At 36.3% G+C, this 22,514-nt stretch overlaps 2 protein-coding genes and 1 pseudogene across 3 annotated transcripts; 1 reads left to right on the forward strand and 2 right to left on the reverse strand.

The window, feature by feature from the left end:
- Positions 1–3,584: 3,584 nt before the first annotated feature.
- On the reverse strand, positions 3,585–4,564 carry LOC102912554 (olfactory receptor 8C8-like). The gene has a single exon (XM_042282113.2). The coding sequence runs from the start codon at positions 4,545–4,547 to the stop codon at positions 3,585–3,587; it is 963 nt and encodes a 320-aa protein (XP_042138047.2). The 5' UTR covers positions 4,548–4,564.
- A 9,708-nt stretch (positions 4,565–14,272) lies between these two features.
- Positions 14,273–21,454, reverse strand: LOC102911575 (olfactory receptor 8C8-like; annotated as a pseudogene). The gene is made up of 3 exons (XR_013052546.1): positions 21,329–21,454; positions 15,593–15,647; positions 14,273–15,222 (listed from the first exon to the last, which is right to left on the reverse strand). The product of XR_013052546.1 is annotated as an olfactory receptor 8C8-like (transcript).
- On the forward strand, positions 20,547–21,488 carry LOC102912233 (olfactory receptor 8C8-like). The gene has a single exon (XM_015990458.1). It carries the CDS (start codon positions 20,547–20,549, stop codon positions 21,486–21,488), a length of 942 nt encoding a protein of 313 aa, XP_015845944.1.
- The last annotated feature ends 1,026 nt before the right edge of the window (positions 21,489–22,514 follow it).

Genomic DNA, 22,514 nt, shown 5'->3' on the forward strand with positions numbered 1-22,514 from the left:
AGCATTGTTTGTAATAGCAAAAACCTGGAAACAACCTAGATGCCCTTCAACTGAAGAATGGATAAATAAATTGTGGCACATATACACATGGAATACTGCTCAGCAGATAAAAACAATGACATCATGAGGTTTGTAGGCAAATGGATGGATCTAGAAAAAATCATCCTGAGTGAGGTAACCCAGACTCAGAAAGACAAATATGGTATGTACTCACTCATAGGAGGATACTAGATGTGGAACAAGGATGATTGGACTGCTACCCCCATCACCAGTGAGGCTACCTGGAAAATAGGACCCCAAGAAAGACACGGAGATCACCCAATGACAGAGAAATGGATGAGATCTACATGAACAGCCTGGACATGAGTGGGAGCAATGAAGGGCAAGGGTCGAGGGAAAGAGAGCGGGAGATCCCAGCTGGATCAAGGACAGAGAGGGAGAACAAGGAATAGGAGACCATGGGAAATGAATACCACACGAGAAGAGGAAGAAACAAAGTGATAAAGAGGCCCACAGAAATCCACAAAGATACCTCCACAAAAGACTGCTGGCAATGGCCGAGAGACAGCCGGTACTCTGACTTACTCTGGCGATGGGATGGCCAAACACCCTAATAGTTGTGCCAGAAACCCCATCCAAGGACTGGGGAATCTGGATGCAGACATCCACGGCTAGGCCCCAGGTGGAGCGCTGGGAGTCTAATTAGTTAGAGAGAGGAGGGTTTATACGAGCGAGAATTGTTGAAACCAAGGTTGGATAAAGCACAGGGACAAATAGCCAAACGAATGGAAACACATGAACTATGAACCAAAGACTGAGGGGCCCCCAAATGGATCAGGCCCTCTGAATAGGTGAGACAGTCGATTGGCTTGATCTGTTTGGGAGGCATCTAGGCAGTGGTACCAGGTCCTGGGCTTGCTGCATGAGATAGCTGTTTGAAACCTGGGACATATACAGGGACGCTTGGCTCAGTCTGGGAGGAGGGGACTGGACCTGCCTGGACTGAGTCTATCAAGTCGATCTCAGTCCTCGGGGGAGACCTTGATCTGGAGGAGGTGGGAATGGAGGGTGGGTTGGGGGGAAGGGAAGGGGGGCAGGAAGGGGGAGAAGAAGGGAATCTGTGGCTGTTATGTAGAACTGAATAGTATTGTAAAATAAAATAAAATAAAAAAAATGTGACACATGGCATGATATTTTCAGATATATTTTACTAAGAGAAAAATGAAAAATATAAAGTTTATACATTAATGGAAAGTCTTTATTGTCCCCTATTAAGATATAAATACATGCATATGAATATAACCTTAATATATATATATATATATATATATATGTTTATATATACATATTAATGTTAATGATGAAAGCTAAAACCATGGACAAGCATATATCTGATCAATGGAACATACTTTCAGCTGTGGTTTGTTTTTGCCATTAGAACTTTTGTTGTAAGAGAATCCCCATCATGTAATAAAAAAAAAATATAGCAACTTTTGGTATTATGTACAATGCTCTGTTCAATAGCCAGAAACTTTTAAAAGCAATCACAGACAGAATCCACTGATCAAAATTAATGTCAATTTCATTTATATTCAGGACAAATTATCTGTTCACCATAGCAATACAAGTTGGGTTTGAAGAAAATCATGGGCAGAAAGGTAATTTAATCCAGCTTCAAATATTTGTAAAAATTGAACATTAGTCCAAGAAAATATATAGTATCATTAAAGGCACATGGCTGAAAACACAGAATAAGAAATCACTAAAAAACTAAAAATTCTCAAAGTATTGATGAGTTTACAGTCTACAATTTGTGTCATCCATTTTCTCTTTTAAGGCAAGTACAAGTAATTAATACCCTGAAACAGGAAATGGATCTGCAGAATTCTTTCAGAAAAGCAAAACAGAGATGAATTTATTTGAAAAAAAAATCAACTTCCTGGCATTCTTTGGATGGATAAAATACATCAGGGAAAAAATAAAACAGTTGGTAGTGTTATTTTAATATAACAGATATAAAGATATAAAGATATAAATTCCTGCTCATTTCCTCCAAGTTCTGTTTCTGAAGAGGATGATGTCTTCAGCAATAAGGTTTTGCCTTGAAATCCTGGCGGGGGTTGGGGAACCAAGGGCCACAGGAATAGCCTAAATTATTGGTGGGAGTTTCTTCAACTCCCTTGCACAACAACTGAAAGGAAGACTTCCATGCCTGGCACTGAAGATTTTGTGGGGATCGGCTTTCAGAGTATCTAAGGGTGTTATACCAGCCGGCAAAGGGGGAAACAATCCAGAGTCCTGCCAGCTTAAAGCCTATGAATGACAACAATGACCACCATTGCATGATATCTCCATGGGTGCAATAATGGCACTTATCAGTCTTGTAGCAACCAACCATTGGCTAAGTGTCTTAAAGCTTGCATAGTAGGAGGGAATTGTTGCCTGACACTGTAAACCTAACCAAATAACCATGGCTGGTGGCTCTATGGACCCTAGAGGAGAACCTGCTGCTGTCCATTTCCCAAACCTGTGTAATTTCTCACTACATTCAAAATACTCATACCCACAGGTAAGTATAGCTCTCATAATCATTAAAGACACTTTGTTTTGTAGCAGATGGAGACCATTACAGAAATCTACAGTTGACCAAAATTTAGAGAACAAATGGTCATGGGTTACTTATCCTCAATGAATACATTACTCACTATAATTCTTACACCTTAGACTCAGAGGACATCATGGATGAGGGTTGAAAAGACTATAAGAGCCAGAAGACCAGGATGTCTGCTGTGAGATAGTGTCCTCTATATATGACAGGGAATTGTACCCACAAAATCTCAAAAATATGCTACCTAAACAAGACCTTCACAACAACAACAATAACAACAGTTGTCATGTCAGTGTGAATAGGGGAAACCTCACAAGGTCCCACCCCCAGATGAAGAGCAATAGGCAATAAAAGCTGCTGAGAAAAGGAGAACTCACTCTTCTCTAGGAATGAGCTCTCTGATAGGTTATCTGATCCTGAACAGTTGCCATAAAGTATATAAGCACAAGTAACACCAACTAAACTAAATATATATATGCAAATCTATACTGTTAATGTGCATATATATTAACTTAATTCAGAGGTCATGAATTGGAGGCAGGGTTGGGGAAACAGGAGGAATTTGAGGGAGGAAAGTCCGTTACAAATGATGTATATAATACTCATAATTGAAATTTTTTAAATAAATAAAAAATGGAAAATTATGAAAAGGTATCATCCCAGGGTCTCTGTCTCATACAGGATACAGGAGTAAGATGTGGAGTCACACTCTCAAAATACAGGTCTCCAGACCATGAATAAGCCCATGCAAGTGTAACTCCACTGTATACATGGAAATACAAAATATAACTGCATTTCGTGGGGAAAGAAGAAAAGATATTAGAGTGAAAATATTCCTTTTCTACTTTAAAAATATTATAGAAAGAAAAATGAAGAGATAGAAAGTAAATCACAGAAGGAAGCTGATAGGAAAGAGAAGTGAAGAGAAAGAGCCAAATTGGAGACATGGATGATGTCAACAATCCCAGCAGTTCACTTAGACTGTGATTCTCTTCAGTGTTCTCTTCACAGCAAGTTTGACATCCTTGTTCCTGAGGCTGTAAATGAGGGGGTTCAGCAAAGGCAGCACAAAAGTGTAAACTACTGAAAAAAATTTCCTCTGAACCACGGACTCTGCCGATGATGGTTTGATGTGAGCGAGCAGACCAAATCCATAGAAGAGGGCAACAGTTATTATGTGAGAACTACATGTGCTCACGGCTTTGGACCAACCCTTAGATGATGACAAATGAATGACATTAACAAGAATCAAAGTGTAGGAGGATACAATAATGAGGCTAGATACAACAACAACTACAGCCACAGAAACAGAACTCACAAGCTCACTGGCATGGCTGCTACCACAGGAGAGCTCAAGGAGGGGGAATGTATCACACATGTAGTGGTTGATGACTTTGGAATCACAAAACCTTAGCCTAAAAATACATCCTGTGTGGACAATGGCAGTAGAGAGCCCCATCAAGTGTGATGCAAGCATTAGCAGGGAACAAGTCCTGGGAGACATGACTAGTGTGTACAGAAGGGGTCTACAGATGGCCACATACCTGTCATAGGCCATGGCTGTCAGCACATAGCACTCAGAGTTAACAAAAAGGCAGAAAAAAAATAGCTGAGCCATGCATCCTGTGAAGGAGATGGTATTGTTTTCTGAGACAAAGCTCATCAGCATTTTGGGGGTAAAAACAAATGAATAACAGAAGTCAATGAAGGACAAGTTGAGGATTAAAAAGTACATTGGTGTATGAAGATGCGAATTCAGACAGATGAGACTCATTAAACTCAAGTTTCCCACCACGGTGGCTGTGTAGTTCACCAAGAACAGGACAAAGAGGGGCAGCTGGAGCTCAGGCTGGTCTGTTAATCCCACAAGAATGAACTCAGTCACTGAAGAGTCATTCTCCATATTCATTTGCTTCATGTGTAGCATCTGTAGGAACATCAGTCAGAACCAGGTGACCTTAACAAGGAGTGCTACATCATGACCCCAGAGAGAGAGCTGGAGTTTATTGTTTACGATCTCAGGGTTGTCTAAGGAAAAACAGCAAGGCATCCAAAGAACATAAATACCACATTTTCTTAATCCCCCACCCACAATGAGTGACTCTGTCCTGAGGAAATACTGAAAGGAATATTGCTGATGATTTCCCCATTGTTTAGCCTCTACTAATGAATGATTTGGGTTAAAAGAAGTAATCCTGTAGTTTGCTCTGAATCCCGTGATTTATATTGCTTTGTATTTCAATGGAAATTATAAAAACATGGGTGATTCAGGGCTTACCTTTATTCAAGATGCTTCACTGCTGTTGAAGTACAAGAGCTCTTTCTTCCCAATTTCTGATGATAAATGAGTTAACATTCATCAGAATCAGAGCAGATCCATCTTTGACCTTCTAAAACCAGTACATTGGCAAAATGACACAATTTGTACTTGAGAATTTATCTAGGTTTTCCTACTTACCTACATGACAGAAAAAAAAATATGAAGCTACAAACATCACCCCACTCAAATTACAGTCCATTAAATGGACCAGCACAGAAAATTATTCCCACCTTTATGATTTCCTCCCAGGTTGCATGATCCCCTTGATGGTAGAAATTTTTGAGCCTATTTATAATAGATATAATGTTGAATCTTTGGGGATTCAAAGTAGTACTCAATTTGTAATTTCCCTCCAGGAGTGCCTAGTTCCCAGAGCAGAGTTGTGTGTTGTCCTTTGGGAATTTTTCCACTGTGTAAGAACAAATCTACTAAAGGAAAACCAATGATATAAATATTTTTCCATTTCTAATGGAAAAACCTACAATCCTTTGTGATTTCATTAACAAATATGCAATACTTTAACATTCAATAGAGGAAATTTTTTAAATAACAGATTAAATAATAGAGAAGTCACTTTAAGTCCTTCTGAGTTTAAATCCACATTGTAAGTTTTCTGTCTATAAAGCTGCCAAAAGGTTATATAACTCCCTCCAACCTTATTTACATTGATAGCTCCATATTCCTCTGTGTAGCTATGTAGTACAGTTCATAAAAGATAGACTGGTGCACACCTCAGTGGACCTCTAAGTTTCACCAAATGGCTCTAATTTTATGGTGAGGAAGACAGCTTCTTCGAGAAATGCTGTTGGGGAAACTGGATATCCACATGTAGAAGATGGAACTAGATTCCCATTTCGTACTCTGTACAAAAGCCAATTCAGAAAGGTACCAAGGTCCTTAAAATAAACCTGAAATTCAAAATCACTAGAGGAAAATTCTTTCAGATCTGGACACAGCAAATAATATTCTGAATAAGATTCCAAGAGTAGAGAAAACAACTGAAATAATGAATGACATCATATAAAACTAAAAAGCATCTGCACAATAAAAATAATCGATAAAGAGACAGCATTCAGAATAGAAGAAAAACATTTGCCAGCTATTGATCTGACAATATGTAAATATCCAAAATATATAAAGTATTAAAAAACAAAGTAGAAAAAATTCTATCAGCAAATTGATATGGGCAAGTATGAGCTGGGATTGAAGCACTCTGAAAGATTGCTTGCCTAACATATACAAAACCCTTACTTTGATACCTATTGTTGCAAAAAGTAAACAAGCAAAATAATCAATGAACAAATGAATTGAAAAGCTAGTCTTTAATAAAGAATTGCAAATAGCTCTATATGAAATATATGAAAATATTAAATATATGGAAATATATTTGAAAATATATGAAATAGATATATGAAAAAATACTCTCTTCTTAGCCATCAGGAAAAATATAAATCAAATACATTGAAGCCATACATAGAGTCTTATATCTGTAATCTTGGAAACAGGTGGATTTGTATGAATTTTGTGCCAGAGGAAGAAAAAAGAAAACCAAAACAGAATTAAAAAAAAACATTGAGATTCTATCTCACTTCATTCAGAATGTCTGTCAAACAAAACAAAACAAAAAGCAAACAAACAAAAAAAAAACCACGTGTATTTATTGACACAAAAACAGAAAAAGAAGACACATAGATAAAATCAGATAAAAATTAAGATGTTATCTCTTTCTATGGAAACTTTTGACCCTTGAACCCTATCAAATATTGCAAGAAATTTTATTTACCATTTCCATTACTAGCCATAGTGACCAATCCTGAATCTTCATTCATTTTTTTGGTCTCAATGTTTAATGAATAATTTTAATTCATACACATGGCAAATTGTGTCTCAACTTACATGAAATTTGATTCCTAATTTATTTAAACCATTATGCAAGGAAATTCATAACAAGGAAAAATTGATGAAGTTAAAATATATTCATATTTTAAATGAATAGACAGAATAAAAATGCAGTTATGCTGTATACAGAAGTCATAGCATTTCATCAAGAGCCCAAGTTCCCAACATGAGATACCTCTGTATGAGCTATATACAGAGGCCTCCCATTCAATACAGGATGTTGCATTGCTCTTGGTTGCCCACCAGAGCTAGATAGTAGAATCCCTTTGTTAACTGCATAACACACTTTGGACACATGACAAAGAAATCAAGTTAGTTTCACTGGAGGACCCCTCCTTATTGGCTATTATTTATAATACCAGAAAATGCTATAATACTGACCTTCCAAGAAAGAGACAATTGCTGATACAATTATTCCACAACTATTTGAGCAGTAATTTTCCTTGGATTACATAATATACCCAAGTAAACTAAATTCTTAATTACTGATGAAAACGTGTACCTATTTCTGGACTATAACTGTATCATGCTTTGCCTTTAAACAGCTGATTGAAACTTCTATTTTTATTCATTTATTAACTATTTCAAACATGATTTACCATGTAGCCTAGGTAGTCTGCAAGTTCAAGACTCTTGTACCCACCCTCTCTAGTGCTGGGATTACAAAGCTACTTTACATTTAAAGTTTACTAACAATGTTCTTAGTCACATTTTCTTTCTGTGGATGCTTTTGTGTTTTTGTTTGTTTGTTGCTGTTTACATTGCTTTGCTACTGAGATAAGGTATCTCTGTGTCATCCAGCCTGGCCCGGAATTCATTATGTGTGTCAGGCTGGCTTTCAAATTGTGATTCTTCTGCCTCAGTTTCTTTAATTCTTATATTTTATGAACATTCCACCCTAGTTCATTGTGTGTGTGTGTGTGTGTGTGTGTGTGTGTGTGTGTGTGTGTGTGTGTGTGTGTGTGTGTTTTCTGTTCTAGTTTCAGTGGGAACCTGGGAGAGCAGAGTCTAAAAATGAGGCAGACAAAAGTCTTATGCAATAGCCAACTTTATTCAGAGCATCTGGCAATTTATATCCTGAGAATTAAGAAGAATCATATGAATAAGGTATTCAATCACAAGGAAAAGCTACATGTGGCAAAAACTTTTTTCCATAGAGACACATGAACAACAACAGCTGAAGTAAACTGACTCCTATCCCCCACATCTGGGACAAGCACAAAAGCATATTCCAAGAACAATTTTCTGTTTCTGAAGAAACTGTGGTCACAAGAATCTTGTTTTGTTTTCTTGGAATTTTCTCATAAGCACTCAGAATTCCCCTTGCACAACCTCATTCCTTGACTATGTGTGTGTTTATGTATTATTGTGATTATTTATCCATAGATGAGTGACCATACAGTATAGAAAGTGAAATAATCTCTATTGTAAAGAGCTAAAACTAAACACAATTTTAGTAACAAAATATATTTACATAAGACAGAATACAAAGACAAATTGAGAGACAGGGACATTTTCAAACATGTAAATGATATCTTTAATGCACAATTTTCCATAGCATTATGAAGCTTATTTACCACATAGGCCATATTTTAGGTAACTTTAGAAGTAAGCAAAATGCAGCCTAATTATGGCTAATGAACAAAAAGAAATTCCTAAATATAAGCTGACATTATTTTTATCTGATCTGGTTATCATCGGGAAGTAATGATTCAATTCTACATATCTCACAATGAAAAATTAACAGCTTTGTTTTGAGCTATCTTTCCAAGAATATGCAGTAAGTAACCTTGAGAAAACAGAGATAGAATTTCCTCCCAGAAAAAGAATGGATTTGTTTGAGGAAAAAGAAAGGAAATGTCTGAAGTTAAAAATTTGGGGTGTATTTACAATAGCCCCTAACAAAGAGGGTCCCTCAGGTTAGGGCTAAGGCACAGACAGCACTGTGTACAGCCCGTCAGCTTCCTTCACACAGGCTCCATGAGATTTTAGAGATGTAAAGAGATAAGAACTTGAAGTTCATGCTGTCTATCTTGAATGATCAAGTTGTTTGAAGCAGAACCAAGTGTTTGGTGATTTCTGTGAACATCAATAAATAGTGGCAGACTCAATTGTGAACATGCAAGGAAGATGAATTTTCAAGCGTTCAAACAAAAATTCTGGCAGCAATGAACAAATACATGCAGAGTCTACTATGAAAAAGTGTGTCAACTTAAGACTGTTGTACAGCATCTGAATAGAAATGAGGTGGGTGTTGTTTCAAAGAGAGAAAAAGGAAGGTAAGAAACAACAGGAAGGAAACAAAAGAGGGAGAGACAAGAAGAAAGGGAGGGAGGAGAGAGAAAAACCAGGATTATTGACTACATTTGCCTGGTTTGCAAGACAATAAAATGTATTCTTTCTCAAAGAAACTGCATTTTGTCTAAGGCCTCAGTTCTCCCTTGTAAGTGCCTCTTCCTTACTTTGGCAATCATCATTCTATCCTCAGTTTAGAAGTCATCACTGGACACAAAAAGACAAGCTCTGTGTAACTACATTCATAGATGGGAAACACCACATTGGCATATCAAGTATTGTTTACAACCATTTAAAACACTTTTAAGTCACATTTAAATCACATTTAAACATTTGTTCTTTTGGCACATTTAACTTTGGACAATTTAAAATTGATTTCTAGTATTTCTGAAATCTCACGCACACAAAGCCCACCTGGTTAGCACAAAACATTTTCAGTATAGGAATACCCAAAATACAACTATTTCTGAGGCCACTGAAGAATTATGTCAGCTAGAATTGAACAGAAGTACTATCAAGGGAGAAAAAGTTGGGGTTTTCTTTCAAGAGAGTTATCCATTAAGACTCCTGACATGGCACACCACCACCACAAAGACAGCAAGCACATGAGGCTGACAATCCTTGAGTACCTGAATCAAGCAAAGGGACTTTGTACTGTAGTCACAGACATCCTCTTCCATAACCACCACAGCTGCTGTTCCAGTGTAGGATGAGTCTTTGCTTAAGCTGTTATGACAGAGTAGGCAATGCCATTTTATCCTCATTCTTGCTCCTGACAGAACTATGGAGTGCTGCCATATTAGGCCTCCATACTCTTGACTCCATGATACTCCTTCCTAGGCAATTATCTGCCAGAGCAACCAATACTAAAATGCCAAATGTGCCAGGTAACATATGACTGGCCTGGGCCCGATACCTCATCTAAATACATGCTGTGGCCAAGTTCTGTTCTGATGCTTATTTATGAACAAGAAAGGGTGAGAACTGCAGAGAAAAATATTTTAAACTTTTGATGAATGCAGCAAATCAAGAATCCATGAACATTCAATTACCTAGGGAGATGGAAAGAACTAGGTGGGTAAATAGGCACCATTTTGGGCATGAAAGTGTTATTTCTGAGACATTTTAATTTCATAATTTCTTTGACAGCTCAACATATGTATATTGCCTTTATGTTGATGATACTGAGTTTTCATGAGTCAATGTAATTATGGATTTTTGTGGAAAAGATTCAATATGAATCTCGTATATGTTAATATAAATTTAATGGAATGAGCTTTCATAACTTCAGTAATATATTTGAAGAACCTATGATGTCAGGATAATATAAGCAATGTGTATAGATATATACATAATTTAACAAATACATATATAATATAAAAAAACTTTTTTATTATCAAATAAGCTTATATTAGCTAACATTATGTTTATGTTACTTTAAAAAATTATTGTCCAGTACTTTAAGAATAAATATTATTAAAATATATTTTATTAACCATGGTCTCCTATTCCTCTTTTCTTGATCCAGCTAGGATCTCCCACTCTCTTTCCCTCGACCGTCGCCCTTCATTGTTCCCTGACCTACTCTGGTGATGGGATGGCCAGACACCCTGATAGTTGTGCCATAAACCCCATCCAAGGACTGAGGAATCTGAATGCAGACATCCACGGCTGGGCCCCTGGTGGAGCACTGGGAGTCTAATTAGTGAGAAAGAAGAGGGTTTATATGAGCGAGAATTGTTGAAGCCAAGGTTGGATAAAGCACAGGGACAAATAACCAAATGAATGGAAGCACAGGATATATGAACCAAAGGCTGAGGGGCCCCCAACTGGATCAGGCCCCCTGAATGCGTGAGACAGTCATTTGGCTTGATCTGTTTGGGAGGCAGCTGTGCATTGGTGCCGGGTCCTGGACTCGTTGCATGAGTTGGCTGTTTGAATCCTGGGACTTATGCAGGGACACTTGGCTCGGTCTGGGAGCGGGGGAATGGACCTGCCTGGACTGAGTCTACCAGGTCGACCCCGGTCCTCGGGGGAGACCTTGATCTGGAGGAGGTGGGAATGGGGGGTGGGCTGGGGGGAGGGGGGCGAGAGGGGGAGAACAGGGGAATCTGTGGCTATTATGTTGAACTGAATGGTGTTGTAAAATAATATATATATATATATATTTTATTAAAAGAGTAAATCATTAAATTTTCTCAGGAAAATATAAGTAATTAGAAATTCAAATTTTACTTCACAGAACTGATCCAGGCTATTTGCTGATTTGCTCTGTACCCAGTTATTATGCTGATTGCAATATAAAATTCAAACCACACTTTATATATTTGTAACTCACATTTACATTTGGTGAAGTATCAAAGCTTTATAGATATGAGTTTTAAACATCTTATTCTGTGTTTTAATAAACATTGTTTGCCTATTAATATATGTGTTTCTGAAAAAAGTTCAAGCCATCTTTCACAACTCCATTTAATCAGGCACTGTAATGAATAAAACAGAAGAACAGTATTTGACACCTGCAAAGTTGAACATTGTAGAAATCTATTCAGTATTAAAGTAAATGTAAGTGCTTAACTTTCCTGGACAACTAATAAAAGTTAGGTCGATTTAACATTTTTAACAGACTTTTTTTGGTCTAAGCTCATATTTGTAAACAAAATCTCTTAGAATTTTTCAATTATCAATATAAAACTAACAGTTTAAAGATTAATTGTATCATACATAGGACATATTGAATATTTCGTAGCTATTCCTCAAAATTGAAGCATTCCCTCTTGCAAGAAGTTCATCATACTCTCTAAGCTCATATAACTCACCATATTGACAAGGCAGTGTCCAGAGGACACATTAGCACTAAACAGTTTCTGGGAGAAAGCAGAATGTAGGGCACTGACTGTAAGTTAGACAGCCAGCCTCAGTGAGGCAGCTTTAATCCATCACATACTTCTGTGGCTTCTTCTGTGAGGCACCTGCCTATGCATCCCCCATACTCCTGCCAGTGCCAGTGTCCTCTTGCCTAGGCCTACCTACATAGATAAGCCCAAAATACTCGAGTGTCACCAAACCAGACTTGTCCAATATTATTTTTGTGGTCCACTGTTTTTCCCCATCTGGAGTAAATATATTTTATTATAGTTTTCCTAGGAAAAGTCACAACATTCACTCAGAATTATCTGCTCTTAACTCTTTCATGCAGATACAGTAGAAAAAGAAAAAGTGTGATATAATGCAAATTCTTACTTCTCTATTTTATGAATAAATCATTTTCTGGCCAAGTAATGATATAACATGTAACAGACTTCTTTTTTTTTTTTTTTTTTTTTTTGGTTTTTCGAGACAGGGTTTCTCTGCGTAGTTTTGTGCCTTTCCTGGAACTCACTTGGTAGCCCAGGCTGGCCTCGAACTCACAGCGATCCGCCTGGCTCTGCCTCCCAAGTGCTGGGATTAAAGGCGTGCGCCACCACCGCCCGGCGTAACAGACTTCTTAAAGTACACTTTTAACTTTGGGAATAGTGACATGCCTCACGAGAAAGGCTTAACCAAAGTCTTCAGTTCCATCATACCAGAAGAAAAAGAATCACTAGTGGAAAAGACAACATGAAATATTTTAGCACTCACTGTGCCTGCAGGACTTCAATGTGAGGCTCTTATAGGAATGGGTGGAACTTTTCATTTGTATTTCATATCCCTATAAATATGCTCTCTACAATAGTCATCCATATTTTAACACAACCTCCAGTCTCTATAGTAGTTCACATTCTTTTAGAACCCTCAATCTCTGTGTTATTTCATATTCTGATATAATCCCCATCTTGCAGTCATTGGGAATAATCCTCCAGAAGTTCACTTTGTTTCTTCAGAATTCTGTTTCTTTCCTATGCATTTCTTTCTTTTCTTTTAGTTTTTTTTTTCATGTGTATAAGTGTTTTTGCTTGCATGTATATTTGTGTGCCACATACATGTCTGGTACTCATGAAGGTCCAGAGAGGTAATTGGGTCCCCTTGAACTGTAATTACAGACAATTTTGGGGCACCTTTGTGGGTGGGTGCTGGAAAGCAAATCTAGGTCTTCTATAAGAACTGAATGTTCCTTGATCCACTAAGACGTCTTTTTTTATCCCAGCCCCTATTCATCTCTTCATAAGATACATAATGGGAACTAAACTGTGCTTTGCATCATTCAATGTATGGCTCTACAAAAGTCACACTGCCATTTATTCATCTGCATGACAGATGTGTATGGAGATACAGAGAGACAGAAATGTAAGTAGAGGTTTCTTTTGCACTTTGGAGTTAAACCCACAAACAAGAGCATGCATTGAATATACCCCTAAACATTAAGCCCAGCAGGTTGTTTTTAAGGAGTAAATTGCTTCCTTCAGTTTATTTTCATTTTTTTACATCATAGTATCCATTTGAGGCAACAGGGAAAATAACATAAACATTACCATGACCCTTTGTTCATTGTCTGTAGTCAAGACAACAAGAGGTTCTTAGGAACTATATCATAGACATAATTCCAGGGGGAAAAGCAACTCTTTAAATTAAATTCATAACAAAATATAAATATGTTAATGTATTATCAGAATTGATGAATTTGAGACATTGGGCAGAGAAATATGTCTAATATATACTCAAATACCTATAAAATAAAACCTTACTCATATAAATTATGGGATAACATAATAGACTTGAAGCTAAAAGTCTAGAATAAGAACCATTCACAAAAAGACACTGAAAAATTCCTGATACTTTGGAAGTTCTGGCACACCCACAATTTTTGTCATCTTTAACTTTTTAAATTATATCTGTAGGTAATAAGACTATCAAATCAGGGAATAGTTCTAAAAATGTTTTCCAAAAAGTGAGAAAGAAATTTATTACAAATAATACATAGTTGAGATTATATAGCCCAATAGGGTCTTAGTCTGACATAGATAATGAATACCAGCTTAAATCTAAAGGTATCAAGTCCCCAAACAGGCACAAACAGATTTATAATTCACATTGAGAAGAAAAAAGATGGATAGCAGAAATTGTGTTGATGTTGTAGAAATATGAGGGGAAGGAAAAAGAATGGAAGACATATAATGAAAAAGACACTGAAAACAAATGGGGACAAGATATTAGAAGTGCCACTGGTTTAATTAACTTGTGATTCTCTTTAAGGTTTTCTTCACAGCAAGTTTGACATCTTTGTTCCGGAGACTGTAAATGAGAGGATTCAGCATGGGCACCAAAAATGTGTAAACACTGAGAAAAATTTTTCCTGGCCCACAGTCTCAGCAGATGATGGCTTGACATAAGCAAGCAGCCCAGATCCATAGAAGAAACTAACAGTCACAATGTGAGACCCACAAGTGCCCAAGGCTTTGGACCAACCCTTACCTGATGACATATGAATGATATTGAAAAGGATCAAAGCATATGAGACTAAGATAATGAGGCTACATAAAATGATAGCCGTTCCCACCTCCGCAGTACTCACAAGTTCATTGACATAAGTGTTGCTGCAGGAGATCCGAAGGACTGGGAAGATGTCACACATGTAGTGGTTAATGATGTTGTTACTACAAAAGTTGAGCCTAATCATTAAGCCTGTGAGGACCAAGGCACTAGAAAACCCTATCAAATATGAACCAAACATTAACAGACAACAGATCCTAGGTAACATAATAACCTTATAGAGTAAAGGCTTACAGATGGCCACATAACGATCATAGGCCATGACTGTCAGCACGTAACTCTCAGAATGGCCAAAAAAACAGAAGAAAAACAGCTGAGTCATGCATCCTGTAAAAGGGATGATATTCTTCTCTGAAACAAAACTCATTAGCATTTTGGGGGTAAAAACAAATGAATAACAAAAATCAATGAAGGACAGATTGAAAAGGAAAAAGTACATGGGAGTGTGAAGATGTGGATTCAGGAAGATAAGACTCATTAAGCTCAAATTACCCACCACTATGGCTGTGTAGTTCACCAAGAAGAGGAAAAACAGGGGCAACTGTAGCTCAGGTTGGTCTGTTAGTCCCAGAAGAATAAACTCAGACACTGAAGAGTCATTTTCTCCAGCCATTTGCTGCATGGGTGGCATCTGTAAAAAACAGAAGGTGACACTACCAAGCAATTCATCTTTGACTCCAGAAGGATAAGATGAAATTATTTTGTTTATAAGCTTGGATTGAGGGAACACATAACAAGCCATACAAAAATTCTCAACTACTCATGTTGATTTCTGAAGAGCACCTATTTCCTCTTTATCATACCCATAATAAGTATATTTGCCCAGAAAGTTTACTGATAAACAACTGAACCTTTAATGTAATTCTATCACTTTCCTTAGTCTTTAATAACAATTAAAACTGCATAAAAGCAATACATAAGAGCTTCTATACAGTATACATAATTTATATACCTTTTGGTTTCACGATACATACTCAAGACAAAGATGATTTTCTCCTTACCTTCATTCACCTGGAGCCCTCTTTCTTTTTGATGCTCTCAGAACCTCCCTTCTTTCTGTATTGAGAGGACCAAGTATGCAATAATAAAAAAAATTATAGTCATTAGCATAAAGGTGTTTATGAACTCCTAGAAGAGTCACATAGGAAATTTTTGTTTGAGAATCTTAACAAATTTATTTTTCACATACACAAAATAAAATAGCAATCTTATGTAAATCTCAAAAGCATTGCCTCATTAAAATGAGAATACCTATTTCAAGGTCAAGATTTCTGAGAAAATTCATTAGGTTCATGAGAAATTATTCTCTCCTTTATGATTTCTTCCCTGCTGGATCTGTGCCTTGAGAGTCTTAATTAGTAACCTTGTGCTTGCATTCAGTGCCACAGATCTAAGGTTGTATCTTTTGAGATTCAAAGTTCTACTCAATTTTTTATCTCCCACCAGGAGTACCTAGTCCCCTTGGCAGAGCTATGAGCATTTCTTTTTGTCCTTCTCCTCTGTGCTTTGTATAACTCTACAAGAAGAGTGTCCAGGGACATGTAACCTGCTATTTGTCACTTTTCTATGGGCATCTCTGATTGCAGTAATACATATTAGGCCAATGGTCTAATACTATGTGAAAGAGTTCCACAAAGACACTGAAAGGAGAGGAACAGTCTACCAAACCAACCTGATTTCATACTCACTCCTTTCCAGTCCCTAACTATGAAATTGTAGGCTTTCCTGACCCTTGATTATATATATTTATATCTGCATATTCTTATGTATGCCTATAAAATAGACTCAGGAAAATAGTGCTTGAAATGTGGACCAAAAGTTCATGCTTATAAAAATTTTTGGGGGTACATTCTGTTAAACACATTAAAAATTATTAAATAAAATTAAAGAGCTATCACATTGTGGTTTTGATATATAAGTGGTGCGCATGATGTATTAGAACTGCAGTAGACACAAGAAAATCCCCTTGTACATGGTAGTTGATTTATCCTTTTTCACATTCTTGTTCAGATACATTAAGTTTCTAACTTGGTCACATTTGAATGAAATACATTTTTAGTGTGGTGCTTTTGTCCTGTGTAGAAAGGAATAAACAACATGCCTGGCCCCTTCCTATTCCATGTCTGTGTCTCCTCTCCATCACTCACGTGTGTCAGCTGTAGCCAATGAAATTTCTTCAGACACTGTCAATGTTCTGTTGACAACAATGAGATCATAAAAAGAGACTCTGAGATGGTAAGTATATTGAATAAAGAAAATTGGAAGAATGAAGAAGTGTCAACCATAATCTGTGTGTTTTTAAATCAGTTGAGAATGAAACTAGAAAATTCTCTGCCAATCGACTACATCATTTACATTCCCCTCAGAAATGAATGAGAATGTCTGATACCTTTATCTTTCTATCCTTTGAAATACTCAGCATTGTCCTGGTTCCTTATTTTAGTCATTTTAATAGATGGATATTAATATCTTCTTGTTTCATTTCTCGTCTTTATCTTTTTAAAATTATTTGAATATTTAATAGTAATATTTAAATACCATGAAAATAACTCCTAAACACAATTCTATGTGAAAATAACTCCTTTCTGTCCTTTATCTTGTTTTATATCAAAATTGCTTTGACAAATAATATTTTATCCTTTGTAAGTTCTATTCATTTATACATAGTATCAATCCACTCCTATGTCCCTCCAAATACCTTTAATGAGCCAAACTCATCTTTCTTCCAGCTTTACATCGTCTTATTTATTGTTATTAATAACCCCTAATTCCAGTTAATGCTGTCTGTAAGCATATGAGTATGTGGTTATCCCCTAGGGCATATCAGTGGCCATTTTTCAAAGGAAAATATACTTCCTCCTTTCACAGTCAATTCTCAGTCACCTCCTAGAGCAAATACAAAGAATTTATAGCTAAACCTAATACTTTGTAAAATGAATATATACTCAATTCTAATTTTAAATTATGTCACAATAATAATCACCAAATAGAGCTTATCAACTTGAGAGTGGGGACTGGGAAGGATTGGAGGGAGGAAAGCAGGAATTAGTTTGTTTTAATTTAAAACATATTTTAAAATCTTTAAAAAAATACAAGTTTTTTTCACACTAAACAGCCAAATGTATATATAAAAATAAAGGGCTACATTTATAAGTATAATTCATTGCATGGACAGTTTTTAAATACATTAGAAATTGTTTTTGTTATGGCTCTCTATAAAACCTCATGAATTTTAAACTAATCACCTTTTAATGTTTCTTTAGTGAAAGACTTGTGATTTAGTTTTCCTCTTCATAACCCAGTTCTACAATGCAACTAGTAATTCAGATAATTGCTTTGACTATTTAACTGATATGCTTTGGGTCATAGAGAACTTTAACTTCTTCCAACAAGGTAGAGACAAGTTTGAGGAAAACAGTCTATGTCAACCTCTGACTGCATATGCATGTGCAGACACATATAAGTGAACCTACACATACGTACATACAAATATTTACATGTACACACAACAGAATTTAAAGTTGCCATACTCAGACTTCCAAACTACAAGATTTACTAGAAAGCTGTAGTGGTCAGGATACTGTGCTATGGAGTAACTATAGGCAAATTAGAGAGCTAGAACTGCGAGTGCAAAGTAAACCCTGAACTTGTGGTCAACTAATTTCAACCAAGGTGTCAAGAGTATACAAATAAGGAAAGAATTATCCTACTACAGATAACTCAGGAGTGACTGCTTATCTATCTGCAATAGGGAGTAGTTGTTTGCCTTTTTCATAGACACTCAAAAAAATCCCTCAAAATTTACCAATATATGTGTAAGAATGTTTCACAGTCATATTCTTTGAATTGAAATATTCTCTTCTGGGTGGGGGGAGTAGGGAGGCTCATGAGTACACACAAAAAAACCTCACATGTATAGGAAAGTTTAAACTTACAAGAGTCACAAGAATGTCACCATCCTGAATGTCATGGAAGCAGTAAATAACTGCTGCAGAAAGGACTTTTTCCAACTCAGCTGCCTGAAGTTCATTCTCCCACCTATATAGGTGGATGCTAGTTTTGCAGACAGCCCCAGGGACACAGTTTTTCAATAGTCACCTAGGCTATGGCAGGCTTTTTAAATATGGAGCTTTCTTTTATCTCTATATAGTTCAGTGTGTTCCCTCAGCTATACTCCTGAAGTAAACTGAACATATGGTTCTTGTCTTAGTTAGGGTTATTGCTGTGATAAAATGCCATGACCAAAGGCAACTTGTGGAGGAAAAATTTTAGTTTATGAAAGGGGTGGGAGGGAATATAAGGAAGGAAGAAAATATGTAGTTAGTTTAAAATTTAAAAAAATGTGAAGTGAAAAAGAAAATATCTTTTTAACCCAATTTTGTCTGTCCTTCTGTTTAATTTGCTCAGCATGACAAAGCATCACACTGTAACCTGTCATTATTTAACTCACTATGGTACTCTGGAACATTCAACAATGCTTAAATGTTATTGGTTCCAACTTCTGTGTGTGTATGGTGGAAGAAATGCTAATATTCCTGTGGGATGGGCAGGGACCAGTGATGTTACACAGAATAGCACCAAAACAAATGCTTGTCTAATCCAAATAACAATAATTCCAAGGATAAGAAACTTGATTTATATGAATAAGGACATGCAATAAGAAAAGGTGAAACAATACCCAACAATTGCTTTTTATATGTCATGTCAGTTCTAACATATTGTGAGAATCATCTCAGTTAATTTATACATTACACATTTATAATTTATTCTATTATTGTTAATATTACTTGTGATACAGGGATTGTATCTATACTTTTATATACTTAAGACAAGAGTAGTGCCACTGAGGTGCAATGCAAGCCTTATCTTATGGCTTTCAATTTATAGGTATGTGGAGAAATACACAGGTACAAATAAAAATAAATAAAGGTCAGAGAAGTTGCATAACTATTTACAGATTCAATGTGTGGAATTTGGAAAGTCTGGCTTTAAATTTTATATATATATATATATGTATATATATATATAATTTTTATAAAATTTTTTAGTTTTATAAAACAGTTTAGAATTTTAATCTGTTATTTACAATGTATTAATACAATCCTTGTTATTTATTGGAAAGTACTAATAAAGCATGTGGTATATAATTCTATTTTCTACTTGAAGAGTATGTAGACAATTGTGATGAAGATTCTAAAGTACTTTGTCAAATCTGATAGAGATTTATAAAGTGAGCAAAACTTTGAGTCTCAAATGAGCCAACATTATGTATATGGAAGATGATGTAAACACAGGCTCAGTAATTTCTTCACTCAAGGGACTCATGAAACCTGGGAGGAAATCTTAAAGGAGAGAATAATTTTCCAGGATTCTAAACAGTTTTCACTAAACTGTGGAACATGAAATGGGTTCTTACTCTAGCCAGACAGTATCTTACAGTCTCATAAAAGGATCCTGATTTCCCTCTCCAGTGAAGAGAATCTTCTAAAGAAAATCTCACACAGAAATTGTGTCAGTCCACAGTGTATCCCTTGCAGGGAGTTAGAGACAGATCTTCACTGATGGTTGTTATGATGTTCATCATCAAAGCTTTTAGACACTTGAGGACACTGGGGAAGAATCTATTTATTATAATTGTGGTGAAATCCTTGTGTAACAAAGCTGATCACTGACTCATCTTATCTTGATAATTTTCCTTCAGTCACAAGGCTATAAATTCCGGGTTTTTGATGTTTTTTAACTATAGTTTTTTCATCTCCTATCCTAACTGAAGCCTAAAGAGAGGGGAGAAAATGATGTTTTAGAGTCAGTAAGAGATTCATCGGTGCTTGTTTGTCTTGTAGCCTCTTCACAAAACACTGAGCTTGCAAATCCAGCAGCTCTAGCTATCCCTGCCTGTTAAAAGACACTTTCCTGTTAATTCCATATGCTATCTCTGTTCCTACAGATGACACCATGAAGCAAATGGTTGTAGAGAATGACTCTTCGGTGACTGAATTTATTTTTATGGGATTGACAGACCAACCTGAGTTCCAGCTACCCTTGTTTTTTGTGTTCTTGCTGAACTATACAGCCACAGTGATGGGAAACTTGAGCTTAATGATTCTCATTTGTCTGAATTCACACCTTCACACCCCTATGTACTTTTTTCTGTTCAATTTGTCCTTTGTTGATTTCTGTTATTCATTTGTGTGTACCCCCAAAATGCTGATGGGATTGGTTTCAGAAAAGAGTGTCATCTCTTATACAGGATGCATGACTCAGCTATTTTTCTTTGGCTTTTTTGTTAATTCTGAATGCTATGTGTTGACAGCAATGGCCTATGATCGTTATGTGGCCATATGTAAGCCCTTGATGTATACCATCCTCATGTCTCCTAGAATGTGTTCCCTGCTGATGTTTGGGTCTTACTTGATGGGATTTGCAAGTGCCATGGCCCACACTAGTTGTATGATTAGGCTCAGCTTTTGTGATTCCAACATCATCAACCATTACATGTGTGAAATCTTCCCTCTTCTCCAACTCTCCTGCAGCAGCACCTATGCCAATGAACTTGTGAGTTCTCTTATTGCTTGCATAGTTGTCATTGTATCTGGCCTTGTTATTTTGACCTCATATGCTTCCATCCTTTTAAATATTGTTCACATGTCATCAGCTACAAGTTGGTCCAAAGCCATGGGTACTTGTGGTTCTCACATTGTAACTGTTAGTCTGTTCTATGGTTCTGGACTGCTTACATATGTCAAACCTGCATCTGCAGAATCTGTGGACCAGGGAAAGTTTTTCTCAGTGTTTTACACTCTTGTGGTGCCCATGCTGAATCCTCTCATTTACAGTCTCAGGAACAAGGATGTCAAGCTTGCTGCAAAGAGAACCATGAAGAGAATTATAATCTGAGTGAACAGGTGTGTTTGCTGTAGTCTCTGACTGCATTTTAAGGTCCTCTCATTCCCCCCATTACCTTTCTTCTATTTTTCCTTTTCCTTTCTTTCAACATTATGGTCAGAAATTCTACTGTACCATTCCTACACACACACACACACACACACACACACACACACACACACACACACACACAGAGAGAGAGAGAGAGAGAGAGAGAGAGAGAGAGAGAGAGAGAGAGAGAGAGAGAAAGAGACTCACACAGATGATCAGCTATTATAAAGCTTTGTGTCCCTATTCTTGATTAGAGACTGCACTTTCAAGATTATCTAACCTGATCTTCACTCTACTTGCAACAGATGAAGACTTTGGTCTGACATATTTCCTATACCTAAAGATAATACTATTTTATATTTTGTCTTTTATATTTTCTCTAGGAAAATAAATTCATGGCACTGTTTTGAACCCTAGAAATTATAGTTAGGAAACGAAGCCTGTAACATTGTATCACCAAGCCTTAAGATCATCTATGGATTGCTTCTAAGATAAATAGGTGTTTACTGTACAAAAGAATAGTATTTATTTATTTAAAAAATACTGAAAGAGTTATGAAGAAACAGAGACTTTTCTCAGAGTTGTTTCATTATGGGTCTAAATAAGGAAACATGAGAATGTTGGTCCAGTCAAGTTGACTATAGTACAAGGCTTTAATAGCCAAGTGGGAAAAGTAAATGCTCCCACAATAGCATTATTTTTAATTTAGGTGAATAGAGCAAACTAAAATGTGACATTTCACCTTGTTTCTTTAGATTATTGATCATTCTTTCAAGGATGGTGGAGCCGTGTTAGGTTCACCTTTTTGTGAAGTATGTAAATATTTTTGTAATAAAATATATAGTTTAAGAAGCCTATTAGATGTTATGTGTTTCCTAAAAATTAAAATTATTTATTCATAATAAAATTAATAGAAATTTATGCACTACAAAATTTTCTTATATGTATCTAGTATAGAAAGTACATTATCATTTTCTATCTAAACCT

This window comes from Peromyscus maniculatus, chromosome 7 (assembly GCF_049852395.1).
Source record: "Peromyscus maniculatus bairdii isolate BWxNUB_F1_BW_parent chromosome 7, HU_Pman_BW_mat_3.1, whole genome shotgun sequence".
In the NCBI taxonomy this organism is placed as follows: Eukaryota; Metazoa; Chordata; class Mammalia; order Rodentia; family Cricetidae; genus Peromyscus; species Peromyscus maniculatus.